At 35.1% G+C, this 20,988-nt stretch overlaps 1 protein-coding gene across 2 annotated transcripts in view; it reads left to right on the top strand.

Annotated features, from left to right (window-relative positions):
- Positions 1-6,213: 6,213 nt before the first annotated feature.
- The window catches only part of LOC111466563 (sister chromatid cohesion protein PDS5 homolog A-like), a 17,966-nt gene continuing 3,191 nt past the window's right edge, over positions 6,214-20,988 (top strand). Inside the window, exons 1-29 of one of the 2 annotated variants that reach the window (XM_023111273.1) lie at positions 6,214-6,546; positions 7,326-7,529; positions 7,619-7,800; positions 8,693-8,819; positions 8,904-9,122; positions 10,037-10,253; positions 10,378-10,523; positions 10,627-10,772; positions 13,463-13,612; positions 13,731-13,779; positions 13,856-14,047; positions 14,781-14,963; positions 15,306-15,460; positions 15,548-15,674; positions 15,782-15,931; positions 16,020-16,079; positions 16,214-16,350; positions 16,466-16,583; positions 16,737-16,871; positions 16,954-17,150; positions 17,376-17,532; positions 17,657-17,803; positions 18,557-18,646; positions 18,743-19,399; positions 19,507-19,623; positions 19,863-19,936; positions 20,512-20,563; positions 20,694-20,780; positions 20,865-20,902. In XM_023111273.1, coding sequence (XP_022967041.1) covers positions 6,454-6,546; positions 7,326-7,529; positions 7,619-7,800; positions 8,693-8,819; positions 8,904-9,122; positions 10,037-10,253; positions 10,378-10,523; positions 10,627-10,772; positions 13,463-13,612; positions 13,731-13,779; positions 13,856-14,047; positions 14,781-14,963; positions 15,306-15,460; positions 15,548-15,674; positions 15,782-15,931; positions 16,020-16,079; positions 16,214-16,350; positions 16,466-16,583; positions 16,737-16,871; positions 16,954-17,150; positions 17,376-17,532; positions 17,657-17,803; positions 18,557-18,646; positions 18,743-19,399; positions 19,507-19,623; positions 19,863-19,936; positions 20,512-20,563; positions 20,694-20,780; positions 20,865-20,902 — 4,406 coding nt within the window. In that variant the 5' untranslated portion in view covers positions 6,214-6,453. Of the gene's footprint in view, positions 6,547-7,325; positions 7,530-7,618; positions 7,801-8,692; positions 8,820-8,903; positions 9,123-10,036; positions 10,254-10,377; positions 10,524-10,626; positions 10,773-13,462; positions 13,613-13,730; positions 13,780-13,855; positions 14,048-14,780; positions 14,964-15,305; positions 15,461-15,547; positions 15,675-15,781; positions 15,932-16,019; positions 16,080-16,213; positions 16,351-16,465; positions 16,584-16,736; positions 16,872-16,953; positions 17,151-17,375; positions 17,533-17,656; positions 17,804-18,556; positions 18,647-18,742; positions 19,400-19,506; positions 19,624-19,856; positions 19,937-20,511; positions 20,564-20,693; positions 20,781-20,864; positions 20,903-20,988 lie in introns of both variants that reach the window. The other variant, XM_023111272.1, reaches the window with a different exon arrangement.

Genomic DNA, 20,988 nt, shown 5'->3' with positions numbered 1-20,988 from the left:
GATGAATATTGTGAGTATCTATTATTCTCAATAACTGCCTTTAAATTCTTTCTCTATTTTTTTTTCTTCTCTTTCTTGTTGTCTCATCTAATTAAATTATGTTAATTTGAGGAATTAATATTTAAACCTTATCCATTTTTACCTATCTTCCTTCTTATAAAAATGTGAAAAATCTCTCTAATAGACGTGTTTTACCTGACTCACGACAATATAAGTAGACAATATCGACTAACGATCGTCTTGGACTGTTACATTGGAAGAAGAACTATAAAAAAATGAACAATCCTTTTCATTAGCCCTAGGTTATGATTGAATCGTAAACAAATTATTCATTAGGAAAGATGTGAATGATTAAATCGTAAATAAATGAACTTTTGACTCGACCCATGTGTAATTTCTTGTGGTGGAAAAAGTAATCTCCCGACGATCGAACTCGTGACCTTTTGCTTACAAAGTGAACACAATACCACTATTCTATGGAAACAAGCAGCTAAGTAACAAATACAGAAAAACTTGGAGATAGGTTTCCATCCAGGAAAGGAGAGAAAGTTGAAAAGGCTTCTCTCTATATAGAGACAGTGTTTGGGTTGGTTTAGTGCACGAGTATGAGTTTTCAGTACGAGTATTTGAAGATGAGAATTACGAGGACAAAAAGTTGAAGGCATGGAGATTTTAATACAAGCGAGAGGCGTTAAACGTGGTGCACCGGTTTGTTACCTATTGAAGACGAGTAGAGAGGCACGGCTAGAGGTGTCATTCATGCATTTCTGTCTGGTTAGGGTTAAGAATTTTAGAGACGCACAAAACCAGTAAGAGAATATGCAAATAGGCTGGAGCGTCGAGTCTGCATCGTAGGCTGAAAACCCTACCACTTAAAAGTATTACAATGCATAAGTGTGTAACTCTAAGTTTACAGTTAACGAGATCCTACCTAAAAAGAGAAAATGATGGGTATAAAAATACTCGGTAAGCAACCTACTTGTTCGCTCTCATTACATCCTTAACTTAGTAGGCATCCTAAGACTTTTCTCTTGGTTCCAAGAAGTTTGGGCATAGTCTCTTCTACCATCCAAGCATTTTGGGAGGTCTCAACATTTTGAGCAATTCTCTAGCTAGTCACGGACTCACATGGGTTCGGAGGTAGTGGTTCACCCATTTCTGGCGTCGTGGGTCTACTGGGCAACAAATCTCATCTCTAGAATGAATTTTTTTTTCTTTTTCTGTTCTTAGACCTAGACAACAGGGAAAATCTGGTTTCTTGGGTTCAGACGCTACCTAATAAAATGTTATGATAGTATGACATATAGCTAATATGAACATTATCATCGTCCATGGAAGGTTAACCAACAACCCTTCCACACGGCAATAGAGTCACTCCCTGTGTGCTTGCCAACTACTAGATGAGTTTACAATGGAAGTGTCTTGTTTAGGAGACTCCGGATCATTTCCACTCATGATAGCAGCACCTGGATTGTCTCGACAAGCTACATTATTTGGTCCAAGTTTGGCTTGATAGTAGCTGTACTTTTACCGCTCTTGTATACGATGCGTCAACCCTACAGAAATTTATATCAATTAATTGATTTTAGATTATCAAATAATGTTTCTAATTAAAAGTTTTAACTATAAATATATTAAAAAAAAAAACTAAACACATTTACAATTTTCATAGATTATTTAATGGAATAATTTAACTATTTAATAGTTTAAATAAATAATTTATTAAATTATCCGTAAAAATGATTTAAGTAAATGAAATCATGTTTATTATGTTAATTTATAATAACAGAACAATTTATTATATCATAATTATTTTTAATGTATTTTTTAAACTTTTACTTTCCTTGGATAAAAAACTTTTACCAAGCACGGTAATTTTAAATCTTTTCCATTCCCATCATTCTTTACTTCTCAACCGAACTGCCCAAATGGGTCTTACACCGGGCTAGAATTATGTATTAAAAATTTAAAATTAATTATCATTATTATGTGGTTGTAATTGATTAATTTTTAACAATAAAAAGTTTTAATTTATGCAATTATTAGCCCTAGGTTTTAATTAATACAACCTACCTATTTTAGTTTATAGTTGCAAGTTTAATTATAAACTTTTATATTTGTGTTATTTGATCGTTCTACATTATGTTCGGAGTCATATAGATTTCTAAAAGTATTTAATAAGCGATTGAATAACAACTTTGTGTCAATAATAATCTATTTGGCATTTTTTAAATTTCTTAAATTTACTGGACACAAAATATAAAGTTTATGATCTTGTTATATATGTTAGGAATTACAGATCTCCATAATGGTATGATATTGTCCACTTTGAGCATAATCACTCATGGCTTTGCTTTGGGCTTTCCAAAAAGTCTCATTCCAATGAACCAATCATTCCCTAAATTAGCCGATGTGAGACTTTCATCCAGTACCTTCCCTCGAACAAAGTACCTCTCCACTTAATTGAGGCTCTGATATGAACTAAGAGACATCAATCATACAATATGCTTCAATGAAGATGTGAAGAAAATATTGTTGAAATTATCAAAAGATATTTCAATTCATGCCACGTTGAAGAAGAATGAAGTTTCTGTTTTGAATTTTGGGTGGACTACAATTTAGAGTAATTTAGAGCTATTGTATTTCATTAATGTATTTTAAGACTTTTAATTTACTTTAGGTTACAATTACATAATGGTTAATTACGGTGATTAAGTATGAATGTTACAACTCTTGGAATGCCTTTAGTAGCTTCATTTTGAGGCTATATAAAGCCATGTATGTTGTATTTGTAGGTAGACTTGGAAAATATATAGTAAAAGAAGCATTTGTGGTTTATTTAGCCAATGACCGAGTTTATTTGCAATTCTATGTAGTTTAGGTTGCATGTAGAATCATTCAAGCTTGACATGATCAATCTTGCTTGTGGAGTGATTCGAATCTCAAACAAGCGTTTGAGATATTTGATCAACAAGAATCATTCAAGCTAGACATGATCGATCTTGCTTGTGGAGTGATTCGAATCTCAAATAATGTTCTTGCCTTGAGATATTCGATCAACAAGGTAATCCGAATCTTACTCCCCTTGAAGTGGTTCCATATCTTATCATTTGGTATCAGAGCTTAAGGCTCAAGATCGGATATATGTTTCCTTTGCATTTCTTTTCAATTTGTTTTTATCTTTTTAGTTTTTAATCGACCCAAAATAAAGAAAATCAAATCTGGGCTCTACTAGAAAATTTGAGAGGTGAGGATGAGAGATTCATTTGTGTAAATGAGTGCAAACAGAGTGGCCTAAAATTCCTTGAGTGTATACACGTGAGAGAGTGTTATGAGGTCCTTTGTATTTCCATAACTTATTTTTTGCAGCAAAGTTTCACAAATAGATTCGAGGACGAATCCTCTTGAAGAAGTGGAGAATGATATGAACCAAAAGACATCAATCATACAATATACTTCAATGAAGATGTGAAGAAAAGGTTGTCAAAATTATCAAAAGATGTTTCAATTCATGCCACATTGAAGAAGAATGAAGTTTGATTGTTATAAATTTTGGGTGGGTTACAATTTAGAGTTATTGTATTTCATTTATGTATTTTAAGACTTTATTTACTATAGGTTACAATTACATAATGGTTAATTATGGCCATTAAGTATGAATGTTACAACTCTTGGAATGACTTTAGTAGTTTCATTTTGAGGCTATATAAAGCCATGTATGTTGTATGTGTAAGAGACTTGAAAAATATAGTAAAAGAAGCATTTGTGCTCTTCTTTAGCCAATGGCTAAGTTTATTTGCAATTCTATGTAGTTTAGGTTGCATGTAGAATCATTCAAGCTTGACATGATCAATCTTGCTTGTGGAGTGATTCGAATCTCAAACAAGCGTTTGAGATATTTGATCAACAAGAATCATTCAAGCTAGACATGATCGATCTTGCTTGTGGAGTGATTCGAATCTCAAATAATGTTCTTGCCTTGAGATATTCGATCAACAAGGTAATCTGAATCTTACTTCCCTTACAGTGGTTCCTTATCTTACCAGGCTCGATTACTTTTTTTTTCTTTTGGAGTTTTCGAACAAAGTACACACTTTGTTCCATACTTTAGTCACTTTTTGACTATGCCTTCAAGGCTCACAATACTTTGTTCAACATTTGAGGATTCTATTGGCATGACTAAGTTTAGGGCATGAGTCTGATACCATGTTAGAAATCACTGATATCCACAATAGTATGGTATTGTCCACTTTGAGCATAAGCTCTCGTGGCTTTGCTTTGGGCTTCCCAAAATGTCTTGTATCAATGGACCAATCATCCCCTTAAACATTTTTTTTATTGTCATGATTCAATTTTCAGAGGCCTCGAATCTCGGACCGTGACTAGAAAGACGAAGGCGAAATCAAATAAAAATAAAAGTAAAATGAAATAAAAGATAAAAATTTGATAAAATTTAAATAAATTAAAAAAAAAAAAGTCAACAACACCACAATGTTGTTTAAAATACTAAATGATAAGGAATCAAAGGTAAGATTCAAATTACCTTGTTGATCAAATATCTCAAAATAAGAACACTCGTTTGAGATTCGAATCACACACAAGTAAGATTGGTCATGTTCAAACTTGAATAATTTTACATGCAATATAAACAGCATAGAATTGCAAAAAAACTTAGTTATTCGCTAAATAAAGCACAAATGCTCCTTTGACTGCATTTTCAAAGTCTTGTAAGATAACATTCATAGCTTTATATAGCCTCAAAATAAAAATCCTTAACTTTCTTAAGGCATTCCAAGAATTGTAACTATATTCCTGGACTATAATTAGCTACTATTTATACTTTATGGCTATAATTAATTACTATGTAAATAAACCTTAAAATACATTAAATAATCACCCATAACATCAAAATTATTTCTTTACATCTTCATTGAAGTATATTGTATGATTGATGTCTATTGGTTCATATCAACTGCTCTTGAATGCTCCTCCACTTCCACCGACAGCCTGTGAACACCTAAAAAAGAAATGAAAAAATGGTGAGTATAAAAATACTGACTAAGCAACTTACTTGTAAACTCTCGTCGCATCCATAACCTAGCAGGTGACCATGAGTTTTACTCTAAGCTCTAGATGCATTGTTCTTGCTGCACACAGTCGTGGGTAACTAGTTTAGCTTATGCGGGGGTTACTAGTATCCGAAGATGAGGCACTACCTCCATAGACTTTCGTATCAAGTGGGGACAACATGACGAGTGTTAACCTGCTTGTCATTCATGGGAGGTCAGCTGACTAACCCATCCCACAAGCCATGAAGTCGCTCAAGGTTGGGGTGCTACCCCTAGTACGTGCCACTTCCATTGGCTACCCGTATGATCAACGCCCTCTCATAGGACGGATCCTATGTGCAGGGTAACCATTGACTACCCACATGATCAATGTCCTATCACATGACATATCCACTGTGCAAGGTAATCCACTGACCACTTGCATGATCAATGTCCTACCATAGGACATATTTATCGTGCAGAGTAATCCATCCAACTACAATTTTTTTTTTTTTAATCAATCACAACAAGAAATAATCAAGTCGAAAAGATAGTAAAAAACTTGCAAAAAAAAATTTCATCTTCTTGACATTCATTGGAATTAAACTTTTCGGTCCCAATCAACTTCAACTTCCTTCATAGAACTTGTGCAAGATCCCTCCAAAATCAGCATACTAAAAATTCACTTAATTCCAAAAAAAAACTCTCGAATTTGAAGGAAAATCGGAATCAAGAACCCAAACATCATACTTTTTGTTATTCTTCGATAAAATCATGAAAGCTCGAATTTAGAAGAAAAATTAGGTTTCAAATTTTTGATCGGGGTTTGGGTATTACAAATTTTTTGTCAAAAATTAATTGAAAATTGAATAACTTACCCTTATTATAAATTATGCCCTAATACTTTAAAAGTTTTAATTTTTTTTGCCCTTGAAATTTTAAAAATATTAATTACTATCAAATAATTTTCAACTAATTTCTAATATATTTTAATGAAAAGAAACCAAAATTGGAAAAAAAAAAAAAAAAAAAAAACGGGGGAAAATTTGGGGGCGAAATTACAATTAAAGGAAGTAGAAGGACGAGTAAGTGAAAGAAATTCCTTATCCAAGTTAAACTGGAAAGAGAGGGTATTTGAAGTCGAGGATATTTGAGTTTGTCAAAGTTAAAGCCTATTTCGCATCCTGTCTTTGCCTTTGTTCGATAGCCACTGAGAGCGAGCGAGAGTTTCAGAGTTCCAGAGTTTCAGAGTTTCAGAGCTTTCAGAGTTCCCTAATTCTTCTTCAAATTAATCAATCCTCTCCCTTTCTTCTTCATCCTTATTCACTGTTTTCACCTTCCATGACAGACCCTCTGCTCCCTTCAGATTCATAAACAAGATTCCACCCTTTCTTCCTCCCCCGCCATGGCTCAAAACCTTCAGCAGCAGCTCAAGGACGTGGGATCCAAGCTCCAGACTCCTCCTCCCACTAAAGATGCTCTCATTAAGCTCTTGAAGGTACCCATTGCTCTATTCTGCTTCTCTTCCACCTCGCCTCTTACTGCAGATTTTCTTACCTTTTAAGCCAAATTCACGCTCCTCTTTCCTCTGTTTGGATGTGGGCCGAGCTGCCAAACCAGCCGAGCTGCCAAACCAGAGCTACATGGAATTCGTCTTTTGAATTTTGGGTTTTGCTTGTTTTTCGAGGAATTGAAGCTTTGACTCGGCCGTTTATTTTTTCTGTTTCCGTGGCCATTTTCGACTTCGGGGTTTCGATTTCTGTGCTTTTCGAAATTGTAATGGGGGGTTCTGTGAAGTCTGTTCTGAAGTCAAAATTCTTCACTGTCGTGTCTTCAATCGAGGGCGTTGGGTTGAATTATGCCCTATTACTGCCCTTGATTGATTGTTCTTGAAGATTTGTTTATGCCCGATAAGGAGAATGATTTTCTCGACCTTATAGTTCTGCATTGAGCTCTGGAAGTTTTGATTCAGCAGGATCTAGGTTTTTTGAGTGAATTTTTTTCCGGCTTTCATTGGGATTTGATGCATGCATGTTTCCGGCTACTCGTTTGGCTTCGAAATTCTTATGAATTGCTTAGCTATTATATACTCTTAATTGAAACTAGCTCCAATCCTGTTAGTAATCCACTTTCGCTCTAGATTTTGAATTGTTCATCTACTAATAAGGCGCTAAAAGAATATAGTTTTATCTCTACCCTTTACTGTTCGTTGCCGAGAACAGCAATTTATAATTATGCATTCAAGTGTGTGATGGTTTGCTGTCTTTGGATTTGCAGCAAGCTGCAGGGTATCTTTCTGAATTGGATCAATCACCGTCAGATTCAATTTTGGAGTCGATGCAACCTTTTATCAATGCAGTTATCAAGCCGGAATTGCTTCAACACCAAGATAGAGATGTCAAACTTCTAGTTGCTACATGTATTTGTGAAATAACACGAATAACAGCACCTGAAGCTCCATATAGTGATGATGTTTTAAAGGTAATATTGGCGGATGGAATTGGATTGTGTACTTATCTGATTTATTAGTTAGACTATGCTGTGGTCTAACTAAGTACATCTGCTTGCAGGACATCTTTCACCTGATAGTGGGCACTTTTAGTGGATTAAATGATACTAATGGCCCTTCATTTGGTAGGAGAGTTGTCATTTTGGAGACACTTGCTAAATATAGGTCGTGTGTTGTAATGTTGGACCTTGATTGTGATGATCTGGTCAATGAAATGTTCAGCACGTTTCTCGCCGTTGCCAGGTTTGTATGACATATGTGCTCTATGTAAGTTATGTCGTTACCGTTGTTGGGTTTGGATACCTTTTCAAATTACGTCTGCAGTTTGGTACGGTTTTTGTTCTTGATTATAGCTGAGTACTGTGCATTATTATATTGGTTGTTCACAATGAGCCTCAGTGTATATTAAGAAAAATTTTAAAAATACAACGACTTCAAAAATAATGGTGTACAAATTTATGGAATTGAATTGAGCTCAAACTTGAACCATACAGATTCTGTGATTAAAACACGTTATCAAAATTTCTCCTTAGTTCAACGATCCTTTTAAGATAGAGGCAACTGTGGTCAGGTGGCCTTGAGCCAAATCTTGTCCCCGTTAAGAAAAACCTAGAGGACTAACCATCTCCCTTCTGCTTTGGGATTGACGACTTATTTCTACCACGGAGACCATAGATAATGCTAACATTTGTTGAGGTATTAAATACAGTGGAAGGATCTCCCCCACCCTATTTGCAACTTCAGAACATTTCACCTATTATCTGGAAGAGATGTGTGAGAAAATGTCTTGAGGAGGGTAATTGTAAAAGAGCACGGGGGTGTAGGTTTGTATTGAGAGATAGTTTGAGTGTAGTTAATGAGTTAGTAATAGGAGAGAGCAGATAAATAGCCTGAGGGAAAGGATGATAGTCATTGTATTACGTGAGGATTGTATAGACGAGTTTGGAGCTTTTCGAAAGCTTCCTTTGTTAACTTGTCCTTTCTCCAAGTTTAAAAATTCAAAGATAATTCTTCTTTGAAATGTCAATATTATTTGCAATTAGTCTTTGTTAGAGATTTAGCTTATGTGTTAAATTTTCTGTTACTGTCATTTCAAGATATCTTCTATGCACCTAATTATAATTGACCAACACAGGGAGGATCATCCTGAGAGTGTTATCTCATCGATGCAAACTATAATGGTTGTTCTCTTAGAGGAAAGTGAGGACATTAGAGAGGAGCTCTTATTTACTCTATTATCAACTTTAGGTCGCAATAAAAGTGTAAGTTTCCTTTTTACCAGGGCATGCAAATTTTCTTTTTGAATATGTAGATACACTGTTACTGAAATGATGCTTCATGATCAGAATGTTTCTTCGGCTGCAAGGAAGCTTGCTATGAATGTGATACAGAATTCTGCTGAAAAACTTGAAGCTGCTGTAAAACAGTTTATTGTAACTTCAATGTCAGGAGAAAACAAACCGCCATACAATCTGATTGATTACCATGAAGTTATTTATGACATATATTGCTGCGCCCCGCAGATTCTATCTGGGATTGCTGCATACCTCATAGGAGAGTTACTGGTAAAGTTTGTTGGCGACTCTTGTTAGTTCATTTGTCTGCTTGTTTCAGTATTCTAATAAATTTGGAGTGAATGGGATGGCATGCTTTGAATCTCTCACTGCAAACTTGTAATTACAATCTACTGGTGATTTTAGTTCTGTGATTCACTTGCCTAATCTGTTAGTGGCTATTCGAACATGATAACCATTAATTTTGTAGCAAATTTATCAGTGATCTCGTATACGGAATTGTATATTAATTATTGTATTAGCTTTGTTGAGTATGATTGCTTACTTGAAAATAACGAAAAATCAAACATATGTTATGTTTTGTTTTTTTATAGACGTTCTAGTTCCTCCAATCATGAGAAGTTCACTCTTGTTCTATCTCCTCCTCTCACTTTGTTCTTCCTTTCCGGCCCTCCCAAGATTTCGTACCTTTCAATGGTGTTTGATTTCCCTGTTCCTACAGGGAGTTTCAAGCATCCTGCATTTAGGTGCTTGGTTCAATACATGTCGTTGGAAGCAGGGTTTTACTATAAGTGTGAATGTAATAGCGTTAGAATTGGGAGATATGGAAATGCAATACTGTCCTTACGAAGTTGAGCTGGGTTCTTTAGCATGGGTTTATTTTATGTTCAGAGATACCTTAGGCTCCTGTACATCGCAAAATTCTACCATACATACGAAAATCTGTTTTTGCAAATAAGTTTTGTGTTCAGCTCTTGAACAGATATGGCATTGTTTATAACAGTTGTGTTCCTTGTGTAAAAGAAGGAGATAGCGGAAGGTATTGTTAATTCCATATGTTTCGTACGTGTGCACATAAATATATATACCTTTTCTAGTAGGAAACTGATAACATTAAATATGTAGTGTAGATTATTGATTACTTTCAGTTTCTATTTCTTATCCGTCCTGAATTATATCTGCAGACTGATCAGTTGGATACTCGTGTAAAGGCCGTTGGATTGGTCGGAGACCTGTTTTCTCTACCTGGCTCTTCTATATCTGAAGTTTTTCAGCCGGTTTTCTCAGAGTTTCTAAAAAGACTGACAGATAGGGTTGTTGAGGTTCGTATGTCTGTCCTAGTGCATGTGAAAAGCTGTCTACTATCCAATCCTCTTAGAGATGAAGCATCTGAAATCATTTGTAAGTGTTCTATGTTTTCTTATTTTCTGCTCCTTTATTTATTTATTTTCTTTTTGATGGGTTGATTAGTGATTTAACTGTTGGTAACCTCGGTTGATATCAATTTTGGTTTGGCCTTTTGTAGCTGCCCTTTCTGATCGGCTGTTGGACTTCGATGAAAATGTGCGGAAACAAGTTGTTTCTGTAATTTGTGATGTGGCATGTCTTTCCTTGAATGCAATTCCGCTTGATACTATAAAGCTCGTAGCTGAACGCCTTCGAGATAAATCTGTACACATCCATCTTCTCTGATCTATTACTACTGTTTAAACTTATGTAGTGAATATCATCGTTCATGACGACATCCAATATTCTTACCTGTTCTCTTATCCAGCTACTTGTTAAAAAATATACAATGGAGAGGCTAGCTGAGATATACAAGGTCTATTCTGTGAAATCTTCTGCTGAATCAACCAATCCCGACGATTTCACGTGGATTCCTGGGAGGATTTTGAGATGCTTTTATGACAAGGATTTCAGGTCAGTCTAAGTGTACTTGTCTTAGATTGATAAACAAAAGTTTCTATCTGTGATAAGAAAATATTTTAATATCACTAGAGAAACTTGGTAGGTCAATATCCGTTCGTGCATTTGACGCGTTTTACTCTCAATTCCTAATTATAATGGCATGTTTCGGCTGTCGATATTGTTTCATGAGTATGAATATTAAAATGTCAGATAAAAAATGTGTGTGTTTGGATATGTAGAATAATTAAAGTCTGGGAGTTGAATGTCTGTGTTTGAATATGGAGAATTGTTAATGTTTGTATTTATTTTGGAAGTTTAGTTTTTGGAATTTAAATAATATGTTTATGAACTAATCAAAATAATAATAATAAAAAGACTAGAAAAATTATGATTAGTATTGAACTTATATTAAAACAATTTAAAATTAACGTTTATTTATTTTTATTTAATTATCAATGAAAATTTGTTGTCATCATTCTAAAATATTTATTAGATAATAAACATATCAAAGCCATCAAATATTCTATGCTCACGTCTTAGCTCTCTCTCACATAATAAAATACTTATTAAATTATTATATAGGCTTGCTTGTGAAAAAAACAATTTAAAATTTTAGATTTAACTAATTAAAATATTTATATTAGATAATTAAGTAAAAATAAATAATAAATTAAAGCAATTGAATTTAATTTTTTTACTAAGTAGAAAGAAATTAATGAGTAGTTTCTCTTTCCTTCCTCCTAGAAAACAATTAAATAAATATAAATTAATTAAAATGTTAATAATATTTTATATGATATAGTTAAAATGATGATTTTTAATGTATTATTTTTTGAGAAAATAAAATTTAAATGTATTATTTACAATTTTATTAAGTCTAAGTAATGATTCATAATAATAATTATAATAAAATTAATTAATTAATTAGATTATAGAGTTGTTGTTAATCTCCCCTGTATAAAAATCTCACTTATATGGAGGTAGTTGAATGAGTTCTAAATTTTTGTAGATAAGAATATCTTGGGTTTTAAAAAGTGAAGACTAGTGAAACAATTACTGATATTAAATATCTGTCTGAAAACCATGGAAAAACACATGAAACAAACAGGTCCTAAGGGTTTTTAATAATTTTTTTTTTTGACAAAATCCCCAAGAATCCGTATTGTTCTCGCTCCTTTTGTCTTTTCTAAGGAACTATGATTTCATTTTTTGAATGAAATATACAAAAAGGAAGGATGGGGTGGACTACAAAAAACTTGTCCCTTGGGCAATGAGATTAGTAAGACTAATTCTTGAAGGGTATGAAGCTCTACAAAGACCAAATCTGTAAGTTGTCGAAGGACAGAGATTCCAAACGAAGGCCGAGTTAGCCCAAGAATCTTCTTCTCATCCCTGGAAGGACAGCCCGGGAAGGTGTAAGCTAAAAAGTTGGGAATATTGGCTAGAGAACCATTGCCCACCAAGAACTTCCAACATGACAGTTCAGAAGCTATAAGAAAAGGAGCAGGATATAGAAAGATGGATTTGGGATTCAGTATTCCTTTTGCTAGACGCACCAGCTTGGATATAAACGAATGAGAGGCATGCGTTTTTGGAGATGTCCCCTGTGTTGATACCCCCATGGGTAAGCTCTCAAAGGAAAGAAAGGAAGATCTTTTTGGGACATCTGCCACGCCAAAATACTGTTAAATAAAGGATCCTGCTCGAAATCATGGCTGTTAGTCAGAGCACATTATTGAGATTTATCCGAGAAGTTCATGGATAGTTCTAGGGTCAGAACCATCTGTCAGACTCTTCCTTTATCACCACGGAAGAGGGTGTATTCCAAACCTAAGAGATGGTTGTAATTATTCCGTTGGAAAGCTTGTAAAGTTTAGGGAAGGAGATGCTAGAGGCCAACTTATTCCAATGGTCAGTCCAGAATAAAGTGTTCATACCATTGCCAATTTTCTTTTTAATCCTCTCATGAATGCTGCTGCTCAGATTAGAGATGTAATGCCAAGGAGCTTTGGTTGATCTTTATAAGAAGGGAACATTTAAATATGTTCATCGGACGAAGAATAGTACTTCGCATGCCCCAACTTGCACCAAAGGGTGAATATTTCTTGGATAAACTTCGAAAACCTTTTGGCAAGAAGAGCTTTGTTCCTCTGATTTATGTTGCCATTACCTAAACCCCCCACGAGACCGGCTTCTGGGTGTTTCTCCAATTAACATTTTATAGACCACCCTCTATTTTGGGGGCTTCCCAAAAGAAGTTTTTTGGCCTTTTTCAGCCGATAAAACCACCTTGGTAGGCCTTCATAAAGGACAAGTAATAGATAGACAGGTTAGACAGAGTGGCTTGAATTAGGTCCTTAACTAATCTTATAGACAAGTTATAATAACTATTGAATCATTTTCTTAATAACAATATTTGTCAAATTGTGATGGTTAATGCGATTGATTATTTATCTTTTTCTCTGTTGCATGCTTCAAGCTCTTTCAATAAAGTGTGTTCAATAGTTGTTTGAAGGAGCTGCTTGCTATTTTATGATAGATAGTTTTCTTTTGTAACTTTTAGTTTTGGCTATTGGTGCCGTAACCATTGATTTCCTACCATCCTCCCATGTATTGGATCTCCATTCTTTTTTGATTGGTGTTGTGTGAGTGAATGGATGAGCTTGATCTCAGGTTATTGATTTTTAGACTATGATTTGCAGATCTGAAATAATTGAATCTATTCTTTGTGGGTCACTTTTCCCATCTGAGTTTCCAGTAAAGGATAGAGTTAAACATTTGCTCCGAGTCTTCTCAACGTTTGACAAAATTGAACTCAAGGCTCTGGAGAAGATTCTGGAGCAAAAACAAAGGTATGCATTTTTGTGACCAAGAACCTTAAGTGAGTTTGTAAGCACCTCACAATCCTACAAAAAAGTAAATAACAGTTGGTTCACTGATTTCCATTGTGGGTTCTCGTTAATTTTGCAGGTTGCAGCAAGAGATGCAGAGGTACCTGTCGCTTAGGCAAATGAACCAGGTTTGTGAATATTCCATCTATGATGTTTATTTACTAACGAAGGGAAGAATTAACGATTTTGATTGGTGAGCTGCAGGGTGGTGATGTTCCTGAGACCCAGAAGAAATTACTGTTCAGCTTTCGAATTATGTCTCGGTCATTTGCTGATTCTGCAAAATCTGAGGAAAATTTTCAGATTCTTGATCAGTTAAAAGATGCCAATGTCTGGAGGATTTTGAGCAATCTTATTGATCCAAACACCAGCTTCCATCAAGCTTGCAACTTTCGGGTGAGAAACAAATTACTGTATAGGCATTTAAACATCTCAAACATCTCTCCCTTGCCAAGCATGGGAGTTTTTTGTCCGTGTATTGAACGTATATTAAGTCTCCATCTTTTATTTATTATTGAGTTCTTGAAGATCAACCGCTCCCTTGACCAAGTTTAAAGCCAAAACATTCTGGTTTTCTCAAAGGAGATTCGGGAGTGAATTAAGTTTAATGTCTATTGAGTCTCAATTGCTAAAGAGTGCAGAAATTGCCCTCTATGTCTGAGTAGGTAGTCCGCAGTCATACCAGAAGATACCACAATAACTACACTATAATCCTTTTTTCCCTAAATAACGTCAAAGTGCTTGTTTCTGTAGCCTCTATGAAGTTTTGAAATACATATTGATTTTCAATGAGAAAAAAAGTTGAACAAAATGCATGGAAAAAGCCTGCAGAAAACCTTTCCAAGTGGCACAACTCAAAACAATCATGATTAGAAGAGTCCTTGTATAAGGCACTCCAAGTGAAAGAAACAAACACAATTCTTAACCAATTTCCACCCATTTTATTGCCAATGTTATACTGATTCACAAATCCATCCGAGAAGATTGCGTTTGTGGTTGGGGTTTTGTTGTTTATTTTGATACTAAAAATTTCATCTACCTCTGTAGACACTATGAGGAATCTGCATTTGCTTTAGATTTCAAAGAAAGATTTGTGTAATGAGACCTTTTTTGTTTTTGATGCTTTCAGGATGAGTTGCTTAAAATACTGGGCGAGAAGCACCGCTTGTATGATTTTCTGAACTCATTATCTTTGAAGTGTTCCTATTTACTTTTCAACAAGGAGCATGTAAAAGAAATCCTTCAGGAAGTGGAGATTCAAAAATCTTCTGGCAGCATGCAGGACATTAAATCATCTATGACTATGTTAGTGGTAAAATCCCGTCTCTTAATCTTTCATCTTTATATGAAGCAATGTCTACTCTCTTGTACTATAGCATACCTTTCTGACGATTTTGCACGTTGTGATTTGTGTTTAAGGCATCAGCACAATGAACTGTGTTATATTTGCTTTTGGGTGACTTTGTTTTATTATTAATGAATGTATATAAGAATGGCTGTATAGCTAAAACGTGATGTCAATTGATAATGCTTAGCTATCTGCTTGAACAAGTTGCAACATTTTGTACTTTCAATATGTCAAAGTGAGTGCTTAAGCTTTTCTACCTGCCTAAAAAAAAAAGATTAACGTTCTCCCGGATATTTTTTTTCACAGATTCTTGCACGCTTCAGTCCTATGTTATTCAGTGGGTCTGAGGAGGTGCTAATCAATTTTCTTAAAGATGACAACGAGATAATAAAAGAAGGAATTCTACATGTTTTAGCAAAAGCTGGTGGTACAATCCGTGAACAATTGGCCGTCTCATCAAGGTATAGCTGAAGAATTTGCCATATTAGAAGTTTAGAACTTGGTAATTGAATATTTGTATTACCGATCTTCCTGTCATTTATTTCCAGCTCCATAGACCTTATATTAGAGCGGCTGTGCTTAGAAGGCACTAGAAGACAGGCCAAGTATGCTGTACATGCGTTGGCTGCTATAACAAAAGACGACGGGCTAAAATCACTTTCTGTTCTGTACAAGGTTTGTTTCAACGATTCATGAACAAACTTGTAATCATTTTCAAAACGAATGTTCTCGTGACGTCATTATGGTCCTTACATGATTAAAAACTTCTTAAATTTTTTTAGAGGCTTGTGGATATGCTTGAGGAGAAGACTCATTTGCCTGCTGTACTTCAGTCTCTGGGATGTATAGCTCAGACAGCAATGCCTGTTTTCGAAACCAGAGAGAACGAAATTGAAGAGTTTATTAAAAACCAGATTCTTAAATGTGATTCTGTGAGTTTCCATCATGGGTTCTCTGTGTTATTCCTTGTGTATGACTTGATGATAGTTAGATTCATGATTGCTAATGCTTCTATTTCAGAATGTGGAAGATGATGCAAAAACATCTTGGGAGAACAGAAGTGAGCCGTGCTTGTTAAAGGTTGGGCACGTTCGGTTGTTTCTTTCTCCCCTCCTCTCTCAAACACACATTTGTTTCAACAGAAAATAACTAATGATTTCCATTGAAGATTCACGAGATAACACAAACTTTTGATATTTGGTTCCGAGAAACAGATATTTGCCATGAAGACATTGGTCAAGAGCTACTTACCTGTTAAGGATGCTCACCTCCGTCTTGGAATCAATAATCTTCTAGAGATCTTTGGTAACATACTTGCCCATGGAGAAATATCAGAAGATATAAAATCAAGGTAAACATATCAATATCGGATTACTTTTTATTAATATTGCAGTTTACGAGTGTTTTGTGTAACAAGCATTTGTTGTACGAGGCTTGGAAGTTGCTAAATTCTTTCCGTTTTACAGTTCAGTTGACAAAGCCCATTTAAGACTTGCAGCTGCAAAGGCAATTCTTCGACTATCAAAGCAATGGGATGATAAGATACCAATTACTACTTTTCACCTAACCTTAAAAATACCAGAGGCAAGTTCACATAAAAGTTTGTGCTCATATTTTATCTTCTTAACCTCTCATATAAGGCAATATGGAAACTTATTCTTGGCATTATCATTTTGAAGTAGTTTATTTGTGAATGTAAGATTAATTGGGGCTTTTGCATGTTTTGGTGTCTTGTAGATCACGTTTCCTCAAGCTGGGAAAGTATTCTTGAGCAAAGTTCATCAATACATCAAGGACAGAATGTTGGATGCAAAATACGCATGTGCATTCCTATTTAACATAAATGGTTCCAATCCGTCTGAGTTCGATGAGGTAATTACACTAGACTTGATTGGAACTGATTGACATTTCAATTATTTCTTTTGTTAATTTCATGTACAATTTGAATTAACAGGAGAAACAAAATCTGGCTGATATTATTCAAATGCATCACCAAGCTAAAGCACGGCAACTGTCAATGCAATCCGAAGCCAATCCAATGACAGCTTATCCCGAATACATAATACCATACTTGGTTCATGCCCTTGCTCATCATTCGTGTCCAGATGTTGATGAATGCAAGGATGTCAAAGCATATGAATTAGTATATAGGCAAGAATATCTCACAATATCGCTTATATTTATTCTGGAGATATAGTTATATTAGAAAAGCCCAATAGCTTAACGAGAAATATATATTTCAAAAAGGGAAAGGTTGCACCATCTCGAGACCAAAACGATATTTGGTTTTAATAACTCTTTAAAAATGAGCCTTATTTGGGAAGAAGATTCTATACTCATTAACATTTTCAATAATCATCTTTTTTTGGACTTCAGGCGATTGCACCTGATTCTTTCTCTACTAGTGCATAAAGATGAAGATGTCAAGTCAGAGGCTAATATCGCCAAGGAGAAGGAAAATATATCTACCATATTTTCCATCTTTCATTGTATTAAAAATAGTGAAGACGTAGTTGATCCAGCGAAGTCGAAGGTTAGAAGACAGTAATATCTTGTTGGCTTCTATTCTCCCATTATATTTTATTTTCTTTTAAGATTCTTAACCCAAGAGGACTACGGCAACTACATTTGATAAATTTTAATCATTGGATTCTCAGATTTCATATGCAATTTGTGATCTTGGATTGTCAATTGTTAAGAGATTGGCCCTGAAAGAGGACGATTTACAAGACCTGACTGTACCAATTTCTCTGCCTCCCATATTGTACAAATTGAAGGAGAAGAAAGAAGGAGATGATTCTGTGGTAAGTTAAAACTGATTTGGTTTAATAGGTACTTTACTCAACAAGTTTGCTTAGATCTCTCATATTTGACTTCTGCTTTGTTTTGCTTGCTCTGAGCCGTTCTTTTATATAGGCGCCTCCTATACATGTCAAGCGGGTTCTTTTATTTTTTTAATTATTTAATAAATTTACACATGCTAGTAGATGAAAAATGTTTATTTATTTATTCATATAACAAGTGCAAGTATTTGTTTCGGAAAATTTATATAATTGATAGTTTGAATTAAACGAAAATGAACTAAATTGTTAACTTGTGAAGATTATCAATTGCAGATTGTGAATATAAACGTTATAAGATATTTCTTCAACGTTTTCCTTTAGTATTGTAATGATATTGAGAGCTGGGAATCAGTAAATTTTAGAATTAGTCATGGTTATAATGCTCGTAGACTGATGTTAATGATACTATGTGTGAGATTCCACGTCGATTGGAGAGAGGAACGAGTGCCAGCGAGGGGAACGAAACATTCTTTTTAAGGGTGTGAAAACCTCTCTGTAGCAGACACGTTTTAAAAACCTTGAGGGGAAGCCCGGAAGAGAAAGCCCAAAGAGGACAATATCTTCTAGCAGTGGGCTTGGGCCGTTACACTATGAATCCAAGTTGGATCCTAAAGTGTAACCTTCTCTCTTCTAAATATAAGTGGAAGCATTATATTTGGTTCATGCGTCATGGTTTGGTGCTTGTCTACTGATATGATTGTATGTCTTTAACAGGCTGGTCAAACTGAAGGTGAAGCACAAACGTGGTTGGTTGAGGAAAATGTTTTGGCTCACTTTGAGTCACTCAAGTTAGAATCAAATGAGGTTGTATGTTCTATTACCATAAGTGGTTGTATGTATGACTGCATCATATTTTATATTTGAACTTCCTAAATCCTAACATTATTTTTATCAAATCAGATTTCTAAAGAAGCTGCTGCAGATGAGGTTCAGAATAAAGATGAAAAAGATGTAAATGATGTGCCTCTAGGAAAAATGCTAAAAGGTATAAAGTCACATGGATCAAGGGAAAAAAAAGATAAAAAGGACAAAAAGGTCAAGAAGAAACCGATTGAAAAGAAAAATGCTGAAAACGACGTTGATATCTTGACAATGGTGAGGGAAATAAATTTTACTACCAGCGAACTTAAACCGAGCAATGGTCATGAAGATTTTCTTGGTAAGGGAATGAATGTGGATTCACCTGCAAAGAGCAAAAAAAGGAAACCTAGTGATGCAACTTCTGCTCCAATTCCCCAACACAAGAGGTCATCATCTAATCAAAGTCGTTCTAGACCCAAAAGTACTTCGAAGGGACGGGCACCTGGTTCAGGAAATACCTTACTTCAAGGAGAAGTTTCTCCACTAGAGTTGAGTGAAATTGACATGGGGAATAATCATGATTCGGATGATGATGTATCCAAAGGGAAGGAGATTGGTGGAAGCGGCGAGTCGGATTTATTGGTCTCATGTTTGAAAAAGCCTACAGGTTCTTCCAAACCTAAAGCTAAAGGCTCAGGCACGAGTCATTATGATGAGGAAAATGACCTTGAAGATTCAAGTGACCTTGATGTTAAGGTGGCATCTTAACTATGTCTTCTTCATCCCTTCCCCCCTTTTTATATGTAGACATTGCGAGTATCGGGAGTTGCTTACGCGCACCATTCCTTCTATTTAACTTGCAGCATTCTAGTGTGCTGAAGAAGGTTGATAAGAGCAACACGAGTAACTTGAAATCCAAATCCTCAAGTGGTGGGGCTGTGAAGAAGAGGAAACGAAGAAGTATTGCCGGATTAGCAAAGGTATGCTGATAGTGATATGTGCGTTAATCTAACTATGGCGTCTACTTGATGTGCTCAAGTATGTAGTATGCAGAACTAATCCAAAGTTCATCTGTTGATACAAAAGTGAACCTTCAACATAATCTTGTATTAATATCCATTCTTATGATTGTGTTACGTTATTAAATCCTTTCCAAATTTATTGTCTTGCTAAAATTATATGGTGCCCTACCTGATACAGTTCTTAAATGTAGTGTCAGTTCAAGTATGGTGAAAATGATATTGAAGATTTAAGTGGATGCAGAATTAAAGTTTGGTGGCCCATGGATAAACAGTGAGTATCTACCTTATTTGTCTCATGTAGATAGTTTCTTCGCTCTTGTTTTCTTTAAGAAGCGATGTTCGAAAAAATTTCTGTCACGCCTAGTTTACAGTTGCACTTCATTCTTGAATGTATGGAACTTGGAACTTCAATGTTCATGTACCTTACCAAGTATCTGACTCTTTGGTGCCTCTTGAAAAATCCCTGGTGGGCTCACTTTTGTTTGAAACGTCTGCCTTTAACGTGACAAGTAACTTGCCCAAACAATTAAATGAAATGTGCTGTGGTAGTGTTGGGTAAAGTCTTGTGTCCACGGACACGCACACACTCGCTCACCATTATTTCTTTGTTGGAATATTATGCATATACTTTTTCAAAATCTCTCTAGCATGATGTTGGGATTGACCAATTATCACTTAACTAATTATTATTAGGAGGAAATGAAAAAACAAATTAGTTTTCAAGTCTTTAACTTTGATGTTTTTGTATTCCTTTGATGATTGATACTAGTTTATTTTGTGACTTATTTTATAAAATTATATTATTATCACCATCTCTCTTATGTGTATCATTTTTAAAATTTTCAGATTCTATAAAGGCACTGTGAAATCTTATGACCCAATAAATAGGAAACACGTGGTAGGCTGCGCCTTCTTACCCTCTCATTTCCCTGATTTCTTTTGATTCTTGGTGCTTGACAAAGCCAATTATTTGTTGTTTAACTCCTGGCAAAGTTCCTTATATTTTTTCAACGATTTTAATATACAAGATACTATATGATGATGGAGATGTTGAAGTTCTCAAACTCGAGAAGGAGCGATGGGAGGTCATTGACAGTGACCACAAGACTTCAAAGGTATGTGAACTGTAGCCCATCTCCTTCATATTGCCTCAAATTGTTTGACAGATTCTTATGAGTTTTCCATTTTGTAATTTACAGAAACTAAAGTTGTCCAGGAGTCTTCCTTCCCTCGAAGTGTAAGTTCTATCTCTTAGAAGTCTATTTCATTTTTCAGTTATTATTGCAAAAACTGCAATATCCTTACCCCCCCCCCCCCCCCCCC

This window comes from Cucurbita maxima, unplaced genomic scaffold, assembly GCF_002738345.1.
Source record: "Cucurbita maxima cultivar Rimu unplaced genomic scaffold, Cmax_1.0 Cma_Scf00031, whole genome shotgun sequence".
NCBI lineage: Eukaryota > Viridiplantae > Streptophyta > Magnoliopsida > Cucurbitales > Cucurbitaceae > Cucurbita > Cucurbita maxima.
The sequence above is the reverse complement of the archived record's forward strand: the minus strand, read 5'-3'. Positions and strand labels throughout refer to the sequence as shown.